The sequence below is a fragment of the Onychostoma macrolepis genome, chromosome 01 (genome assembly GCF_012432095.1).
Source record: "Onychostoma macrolepis isolate SWU-2019 chromosome 01, ASM1243209v1, whole genome shotgun sequence".
Classification (NCBI taxonomy): Eukaryota; Metazoa; Chordata; class Actinopteri; order Cypriniformes; family Cyprinidae; genus Onychostoma; species Onychostoma macrolepis.
Window position 1 is genome coordinate 46991632 of NC_081155.1, and position 9873 is coordinate 47001504.

At 39.1% G+C, this 9873-nt stretch overlaps 1 protein-coding gene across 1 annotated transcript; it reads left to right on the forward strand.

The window, feature by feature from the left end:
* Positions 1 to 1801: 1801 nt before the first annotated feature.
* On the forward strand, positions 1802 to 8602 carry LOC131537440 (cell surface A33 antigen-like). Its single transcript, XM_058770893.1, has 7 exons — positions 1802 to 2096; positions 3201 to 3358; positions 3768 to 3987; positions 5331 to 5495; positions 5578 to 5694; positions 5768 to 5900; positions 5972 to 8602. Exons 1-7 carry the CDS (start codon positions 2051 to 2053, stop codon positions 6456 to 6458), a joined length of 1326 nt encoding a protein of 441 aa, XP_058626876.1. The 5' UTR covers positions 1802 to 2050; the 3' UTR covers positions 6459 to 8602.
* The last annotated feature ends 1271 nt before the right edge of the window (positions 8603 to 9873 follow it).

Here is a 9873-nt window from a genome sequence, read left to right on the forward strand (position 1 = left end):
TATCACATGGTCCACCAGAGCAGCCCTGATGTCATCTGATACCCGTCTCCGCACTGGTCCTTGTCCGACTCCTCTCTCTCTTTGTCCTCCTCTTGCTCTGACTCTCATTGCCTCCATGCTTGCAAAGTTCTCAAAGTGGTTTACCTGAGGCCTATTTGTAGTGCTAAGGCTCAGACCGATTGGTGTTCTGTTTTCAGGTGTGTATGTAAGTGCCTACAATTGCCAGATGAGTTTTGCATTTTGAACAGAGTGTTTTCTCAATGATAACAGGTGATTTAGTTTTTGAACAAAGTGTCTAATGTAAGAAAACGTGTGTAGTGTTTCGCAATAAGTGTGTTATAGAATTGCAAACAGTGCAAAGTTTACACCGTGTTTAATCTACGGTTACACCGTGTTTAAGGTGTGCTACAAGAAGTTTAGGTATCGAGGCTTTGGTCTAAGCATTCGGTTTTAGTGTGTAAGCAATAGGCAGAAACTGTAAATCAGGTTTAGCCTAACCATTTCAAGAAGAAGAATACAATAACTTATGGAACAATAAAACATTGACTTTAACTTGATTCAGACTCAGGTAATTTAAAGATAAATGTAATATTTCTGTCACGAGTGTCTTTCAGATTGTGACACACATGTAAATGTGATTTCTCAGAAGATCTTCAGCATGTCTCAGATAGAACGATCCTTTAATTAGCCAGCAGAGGACACTGCTGAGCTGCTCATGTATTATGCAAATCAGCTGCTCAATGGTGATTGGTCACATAATTCACACATGATCGTGACATCACTGATTATCACTAGATCAAAGCATTAGCTTGTGGTTTGTCTGTAGGGTTTCTGTTTATGTTCCTGTGAAAGTGGTGTGTGTGTGTGTGTGTGTGGGCCCGGGGAGGGGGGGGTTTTGCAACGTGAAGGTGATTTATGAGAACTCTTTCGGTGTCCCTGTATTTCAAAAGGCTTATAAATCATACAGAATGAGTTTTTTGAGAAAGTATAAATGCCTGTAGTCTCCTGTAAGGGGTAGGTTTAGGTGTAGGGTTGGTGTAGAGCAATAGAATATACGGTCTGTACAGTAGAAAAAACATTACGCCTATGGAGAGTCCCCACAATTCACAAAAACAAACGTGTGTGTGTGTGCGCACATTTATGTTTCTGTGACTGTGGTGTGTGTGTGTGTGTGTGAGTGAGTTTGAGTGTGTGTGTGCGCGTTTATGTTTCTGTGAATGTGGTGTGTGTGTGTGTGAGTGAGTGTGTGTGTGTGTGTGTGAGTTTGAGTGTGTGTGTGCGCGTTTATGTTTCTGTGAATGCGGTGTGTGTGTGTGTGTGTGAGTGTGTACTTGTTGATTCTACATTGTAGGGACCAAATGTCCCCACAAGGACAGTAAAACCTGAAAATTTTGACATTGTGGGGACCGGCCTGCGGTTCCCACAAGGGAAAAAATTATAAAAAATGGTAAATGATGTTTATCTGTAACAATGCAAACAGGTTTTCTGTATAGGAGTAGGTTTAGGGTTAGGGGATAAAAAATATCGTTAGTATAAATTGTATCGTATCGTCAGTATAAAAGTAACAGAAGTCAATGGAAAGTCCCCACAATTCACAGAAACATACGTGTGTGTGTGCACGTTAATGTTTCTGTGTGTGTGTGTGTGTGTGTGTGTTACCACTCCCTCATCATATTGCTTGTCAAACCAGTTTCTCTGGATCTGATGCAAATCAGTGTGTGTTTTTCAGTCTACAACTGAATAAAATGGTGAGAAATGAGTTTCCAAGAGTTCACAAACAACACCTGACATTGCTTCCACTCAGTACAGTCAGCACTTGATCGATTTGGACTTGTTTTCCTCCTCATAAGCAGAACACAGACGCACGATACTGTGGTCTCTGTGTGGTTCTCAGACGAGAAACTGTGAGACACGAGAGAAACTGGGCAAGACGAGACTCGACCGCTGGGCGGGACATTGCTCTTCATTTCCTGACGTCTCTCATTCGCTTCAGTGTCTTCAACACCTTCAGTTCCCTTCATACCTGAGACGCTGCTGGACGCTCACAGAGATGGCAGGAACGCCGGGAATATTTGGGATATGTCTGCTCTTTGCTGGTAAGTAAGCTTTAATCAGTTTGAATGTGAATGTGTGTGTTAATCATCAGTGTGTAGGTGAGCCACACCTCAGATTCAATCGATCAGATCCAGATCCAGAAGAACGATCACTATACCGGCTACAAGCCACACTCAGCAGGAATCACTTCAGCACGGAGTTCACTGGGCCACTTCATACGCCTCTGAATAGAGTAGAAAATACAAGTTCATAATTAATCAAACAGTTACATTCATGATAAAGTGACAGGTAGTAGTTTTCCACCTGAATCTCAGTTATGGGTTCGTAATCATGTTGTTTGGCTGTAGGCCGTGTCACAGATCTTCCTGCAGCGGCGGCTCTGAGCCAACGCCCCACACACACTTTATTCAACATTATCCCAACGCTTTCTGCTGCTCAGAAACGAAATAAAAAGAGCAAAATGATTTTTTTTCTCTTGAGGTAAAAACCTCAGAAATCTCACTCTGAGAACTCCATTAGGTCTCATAAGATGTGAAAGAAAAACTTTTGAGCAGTAAAAATAAATAAGTAAAAAAAAAAGAAAAAGTAATTCATACACATTTTCATCATAATTGTTTTTCTGTTGGTAACTGTGCTGGTTAAAGTTGGAAAAACATTAAGATTTTTAAAAGAAGATTTCTGAAAGTCTCTTCTGCTCTCAGAGGCTGCATTTATTTGATAAAAAAATACAGTAAAAATTGTGAAATATTTTTACAATTTAAAACAGCTGTTTTCTATGTGAATATCTAAACTGTAATGTATTTCTGTGATGCGCAGCTGTATTTTCAGCATCATTACTCCAGTCTTCAGTGTCACATGATCTTCAGAAATCATTCTAATATGCTGATTTGCTGCTCAACAAACATTTCTGATTGCTTTCTTTCAATTCATCAAAGAATCCTATTATCTTAAAAAATAATCTACCACATCTATTTTAAATTATATAATAATATATTTCACAATATTCCTGTTTTTCCTGTGTTTTTGATCAAATACATGCAGCCTTGGTGAGCAGAAGAAACTTCGTTTAAAAACATAACAATGCAGTGTTAAATGCCAACTGTAGTTCATAAAGTGCTTTAAATTTACATTTTTGTGTTTCACAGGAGTTCACATGACTTCAGGTCTAACCGTAAACATCCCAGAAAAAACATATAAGATTGCGAGAGGTGATGATGCGGTGATTCCCTGCATATTCACACCGAGTGCAACTATCTCATCAATAACATGGACGGCAGATCCAGACGTGAAGGATGATCCAGAGGTAATAAAACAGACTCATTCATCACAGTTCAACTAAACTAAGAATCATTCAGTACAGAACAGTCCCTAACATCACTTCTCATGCTCGTATCCCTGCTGAAAAAAACTATAGAAACCACTACAAATACCTTTACAAACATTACAAACCATCAACTTTTAACCAATAAAACCACAAAAAAATGCTTTCCTGTAGTGTGTTTTGGGACATATTCCATTTTAACAAGCCACCAATAGAAGGCGACCAGTTACCAGAGACCCACAGGGTCCATTACAGTTTCCATTAAAACCAATACTATTCCCATTATAACCAGTAAAACCATTACTAATTCTGTGATGGTTTCTATTGGGTTTTTTCAGCAGGGATGGAGCTGTATTAATGTTTTGTGATTGATTGTACTGTTTTTATACAGATTAACGTCGCTGCTTACTTCACTACCACAAATAAAATTACAGTATACAAGAAATATAAAGGCAGGGCAAACATAGTGGATGTGGATATGGTGAAAGGAAAAGCCAGCCTGAAGCTCCAGAGCGTCACCAGCGCCGACACGCGGGACTACGAGTGCAAAGTTCAGGATCCGGATGATGAGGAAGGCACTCTGTCTGACAAGGCCAGTCTCGTAGTCCTGGGTAAGACACGCCGCCATCCGCCGAACCCTTCTGAGAGATCAGATCTCTTCAGTAATCAACACTCGTCCAGTGCAGATGAATACATGTGACCTGTGCTGGCAAAATGAGTCACAAAATGAGTCACAATGAGCAAAAGTTTAAAAGTGTGTTATTTTTATTTTCACATTCTCCATTAAAAGACCTTCAAAATGATGTGAATCAGAAAAATCTAGTTAAAGTTTTTTTTTTTTTTTTTTTAACAATATTTATTTTTAAAGCACATTTAAAAACAACCAAAGTTGACCAAAATGCTGTACAGAATAGAATAAAAAAAACGATCAAATTTAAAACGCAAAGTTTTCTGACGGTTCCAAAGCAAAATCACCAGCAACGTTGTATCTTTTCTTCCAGTTCTTTTCTTAATAATAATTACTGCATTAATAATCACAATATAGCTCTTTTTTAATTTGTCTTTGTTATTATAAGTACAGATGAAAAAAAAAACTATACAAATATAAGAAAGAAACCAATAATGCATTACCTTTTTCATTTTATATCTAAACAAAAGCATTAAAATAAGAAAAACAAACAATCAAATGTACAAATCCATTTAGTGTGTTCATTACAAATAAATTGATTATTAAAACTACAGAAGCAGTTTAATCACAAGCAGCGAGTGATTCACTCTTTTCTTTTCTTGTTAGACTAACATTAATGCGAGAGACGTCCTATATATTAAGACCTACTGTAAATCTAATTTGATGTTACACATCAGATGTTTTTCCCCAAACGTTCACTTAAAGGGTTAGTTCACCCTTAAATGAAAATTAGCCCATGATTTACTCACTCTCAAGGCATCCTAGCTGTATATGACTTTCTTCTTTCAGACGAAAACAATCAGAGTCAGGGCCGCTGCTGGCCAAATGCGTGCCCTAAGCAGAATTGTATTGTTGTGCCCCCAAATATTATGGATGTAAAAATAAAAAATAAAAATAAAAAAAACACACCATAAGGGTCAAAATAGAACTTTAATAAAATATAAAAGTATATAAATAAATTGTAATTAACAATTGTAGCTCTAGACAGTTACCTATGGCTATTATTTTATTAATACAGTTGTCTGATTGATTTTATAGTCTCAAGCATTCATAAATCAGAAAATTGAGCAGTTTTACTACGATAAAACCATGGTTAATTTTTGTAGGGGTTGTGATGTCCACATGTTTTGAAGATAGAGGCTGTAGCATTTCTATCGCAAAAAGGTGGCCAAAAATGTATGATTAATGTATGATTTTTATTATGGATGGATGAGCTTTATTGTATATACGTGCTACGATGATGTGTGTGTTCTTGTTGTATTTCAGTGGCTCCATCAAAGCCCATCTGCAATGTTGTCGGGAAGACAGAATACTTCGAGAACATCCAACTGACCTGCCGCTCCGAAGAGGGAACGCCGACACCGACCTACAAATGGCAAAGCTACAGCGTCAGTAACGTCCCTCGACTGATGCCGCTCAAGGCCACTGATCGTACGTGTGTGACGCTGCTCAGATACATGCTGAAACCTTCTTCTCCTGCGTCACTTACGAGTGTGTGTCCATCTCTCCTCAGAAAACGGGGTTTTGTCGCTCTTCAATATTTCCATGGACACATCCGGTTTCTACATCTGCACGTCCGCCAACGAAATCAGATCTGCAACGTGTAATATGACCCTGGCCGTCATGCCACGTAAGAAACACTGCAGCTTTTCATGGAGAACTGGTCTTAAGCTATAGTGTTGACTAACTCTCTTCTCCTGCAGCGTCCATGAACATCGCCTCCACGGCGGGGATCATCGGGGGCGTTGTGGTCGTGGCTCTTATTGTGGGAATCATCATCTGCTGCTGCTGCTACTGCCGTCGCAAGAAGGAAAAGGCTGAGGAATACGCAATGGGGTACGTGAGAAACACATCTCGCACATCCGTCGCTGAGGGCGTCCGCTAAGCTTTATCCTCTGTGTTCGCAGGACTCCTGAAGGAGGAGAGTTCACAGACAAGGACCCTGAAGGAGGAGAGTTCACAGACAAGGACCCTGAAGGGAAAGAGGAAGCCAGTGAAGAACACGTAAGCTACGAGGAAGAGCGTCGCGTGAGAAGCGCAGACAGACCCGATCCACCGGACGACCGCAGCGAGAGGAGCTACGATCGCCGCAACGACTACGACGACCGAAGAGATAACTACACCGACAGACGAGACGATCGCAGCGACAGGCGCGAGAGGAACGACAGAGACGACCGGCGCGACCGCTACGACGACGGCAGAGATCGCTACGACGACCGCAGAGACCGCTACGATGACCGCAGAGACCGCTACGATGACCGTCGCGGCCGCAACGACGATCGCAGAGACCGTTATGATGATCGCTATGACAGCGACCGTTACTCCGACCGCTACGACAGTCGCGACAGACCGCCCAGCGTTCCACCGAATAAACCCAAAGAACCAAGGAACTGAGTTCAGCAGACGCGGAGTTGCTCCTCAGAAATACGCAGAAACTAGAAAAAATGGACAACTAAACCACTTTAAGAATCGTTTTTGTGCCTCATATCCTGAATATGAGACTTGACAGAATAAGGGCGTGTTCACACACTTGGCGTCTTTTTTGACAAAAAAAAGTTGACGAGCGCTTTTTTAGTCAAATAAAAAGCTGGCAGCGTTTTGGTTACAAATAGCAGCCGTGGGCGTCTTTTGTTGCTATAACAACAGCTGCAACCGTAGCCTAGCGCTGTGTGCTGCAGAAATGTCGAGAAAAAAGCGTTGGCTTTTGAAGTTAATGGGGAGGAGAATGTCGGTTCACAACGACGTTTGTGGGTTTGCGACATTAAGGCCAAAGAATACTTCACTTTTTACGTGTACGCGAGGGACAGCGTACAGTGTGCGTGATGCTAATTTCGTCTTCAGAATAGTAAGCGCATTTAACTATCTTGCAGTAATTATTTTATCCGCAAGGTGGCAACGCTGCCGTGGAGGTATCGAAAAACTGCATAAACAGAATAAACCGGAATGCGGGTTAGCTACAGCGACAGTGGAGGCCTACATAGACGAGAGATTGTGCGAAGAGGTTAGAAAATATCCTCATTTGTACAACTGTAGTATGAAAGAATACAAAGATATTTTATATGGGTTTTAACTCGTGGCGAGAGATTGCGCAAACACTGGCCCTGTTAGGCCAGGAGAGGTATTGCAATTTGGCACAGAGTGCATGCGTCGAATGAAGTATACTTTGCAAGGCTGTGCGTACGACTGTATGTGTACAGTGAAAAAAAGAAGTATACTTTGGCCTTTATACAGGGAAGGAAACAGTATGGTGCTTACAACAATTTGGTCCAGGAGCTGCACGGTTTGCGGCATATTTTAGACTATATAGAGTTTTGTGCTCTTATCACACAACTCCTTGTGCTCTGAAACTAGTACGATCTGTCTAGCGCCTATCTCCTCCATTTTTTTCTTGTTGTTTTTATTGTTATGGAAACGAGCTGCTCGCTTCTCATTGGTCAGCTGTCAAAAAGGTGCTTGATGTAGGGCATTTTTTTTGTTTTTTTTCAGAAAAGTTCAAATCTTTTTTTTTTTGAACTGCAGAAAAAGACGCTGGCGGTGGCATTTTAAAAAGCGCTCGGGACTTTTTTGAAAACACAGTTTACTCCATAGGATTATAACGTAAAACAGACGCTGGCAGCTTTGAAAAAGACGCCAAGTGTGAACATAGCCTAAAAGGGCTTTAATAAATCTGTCACTGACACACTTCAGTGTTGTGGCCATTCAGTCTCTTATGTGTTTATATTTTTCAATGTGAAATACTCTTATAGCGGTGTGTAAGCAGGATGATGGGGTTGGTTTGCTTTGATTTTACTGCTGTTCATTTGTATTGTGAAAGGCCATTTTTGTATTCACATCTATGTTTGAAAGTGCCTCGCCTCATATGTAGTTCTGTTTCTTTATTTTTCAGATCTTTGTTGACATGTTTCATGTGGGATTTTCCTAAACTCATGTCTTCTTAACTGCATTTATAGCAATAATTAGTGTGAATCTATTAGATTTCAGTTTCAGCCCATTGCTTTATTTTTGTATTGTTTCAGAATAAAACAGTCAAGCAAAAGTCTTCTGTTGGTGGACAAACGGGTTTCTCTGAAGTTCCTGATTCAGTTGTTTAACTTCCAGGCTTCTGTTTTAAACTTTGACAGAGTGAAGCTGAACTGCGGTGGTTAGTTTTTTCTCACTATAACCCAGTTACCGCTCAGCACTGGTCATCTATTGTCCAACGACTTCTCTCTTCGTTATGATTCATTGTTATGAAAAGTGGTCCTGTTCTGTTGCTCTTGATGACGTCAATCTGTGAGTTTTGCACACCAGGCCATTTCAGCTAAGATGTAATTAAATATAATTATAAACATTAAAGTTGAATCATGTCAAGGAAAATGTATTTACGTGTATATGGCAGAAATGTATTGTTCAACCTAAAGAAGATTATGCTGTTTTTTTATGATTCATTTGTTATGGTTTTGGTTGATTTCTACATACTTTATGTTCTGACATTGTTTCTCATGTAATTTATTTTGTAGGATGTTACATGACAATCATTAAACACGTTTTTTACTCAACGTTTTTTATTTCTCAGTGTGAGAGTATTTTTAGAAAGTGTACACTCTAAAAAACACTGGGTTAAAAACAACCCAATTTGGGTTGTTTTTAACCCAAGGGCTGGGTAAATATAGGACAGAACCCATATGGGGTTATTTTCACCCAGCAAACTGGGTTGTTATTTAACCCATCATAATTGGGTTGATTCGTTTTTATTATAATACTAGCTTTTTTTTTTTTTAATTTATACATGAAATAATGTTTACAGATTAACTTAAATCCTCTACACATTTGTAAAATACTCCACAACCACTGGTTTGCATGATAACTTCCTTTATTTCTCATTTACAGCATTGTTTATATCGTTTTTTACATATGCTACACATATTGCCTATTTAAACTCGTTTAGCAAACATTAGAAGTACAAATTAAACATTAAACACTTGTAGTAATTCACTTGTAGTCGACCACTCTCTGTAATTCTGTTTCCACCGTAACGGCGCTGGTTCTCGTGCCCGAGCTGAGTGGTGTTCGGTGGGGAACTGCTCACGGCTGAGACCGCTGACCTGCGTTTCACTCACAGCCGCCACCAACCTGCCCACAAACAAACCGTAAACCGCTCTGAGGACATATTTTCCCATACAGAAGTCACATAGATTTAAATATATTTTTACAGTTTTCTGGATTGCTAACACACTGTAACTGATTCATTTGGCCAAATTTTCCAAACCATTCATACAGTTCTCGAAACAAAGACACATTTCTCAAAACTTTTAACACATTTCACCTGTTTGCACACACGTTCCAATTTGCTCAGTGTTTTCTGCAAAACTCTACACAAAAACACCATCATTTTGCACAGGTTTAACCATGTTCTCATTTAGAAAACACAAACACATAATATTAACTCAAGCATCAAAAAATGCACGTTTATCCGTGTGTGAACATTCAGTAGCAAAACTGATGACACACAGGTCAGACACACAGGAGAACAAGTGATACAGTGCATTTCTGTACATGAAAATATATTTTACACAATATATGTGAATATATTTTGAAATATATATTAAAAATATATTTAAATATTTGATTTTGGCCGCTTTTTAATATTTTTCACATATATTAACTATATGTAAATATATTTTTATCATAAATATTTACATGTATTTATTTCCTTATGTAAATAAATTTAGATATCAGACTATGTAAATATATTAATTTGCAATATATGTCCATATATTAATTTCTAATATTTGTTAATATATTACATTTCTGTACATGTAAATATATT

What these genes read in the sequence shown, in the direction of transcription:
- LOC131537440 (XM_058770893.1), top strand. Translation starts at nt 2,051, where the DNA reads ATGGCAGGAACGCCGGGAATATTTGGGATATGTCTGCTCTTTGCTG. An exon ending in GGCCAGTCTCGTAGTCCTGG is followed by an intron (nt 3,988 to 5,330) that starts GTAAGACACGCC and finishes GTTGTATTTCAG; the next exon opens with TGGCTCCATCAAAGCCCATC. An exon ending in GCCGCTCAAGGCCACTGATC is followed by an intron (nt 5,496 to 5,577) that starts GTACGTGTGTGA and finishes ATCTCTCCTCAG; the next exon opens with AAAACGGGGTTTTGTCGCTC.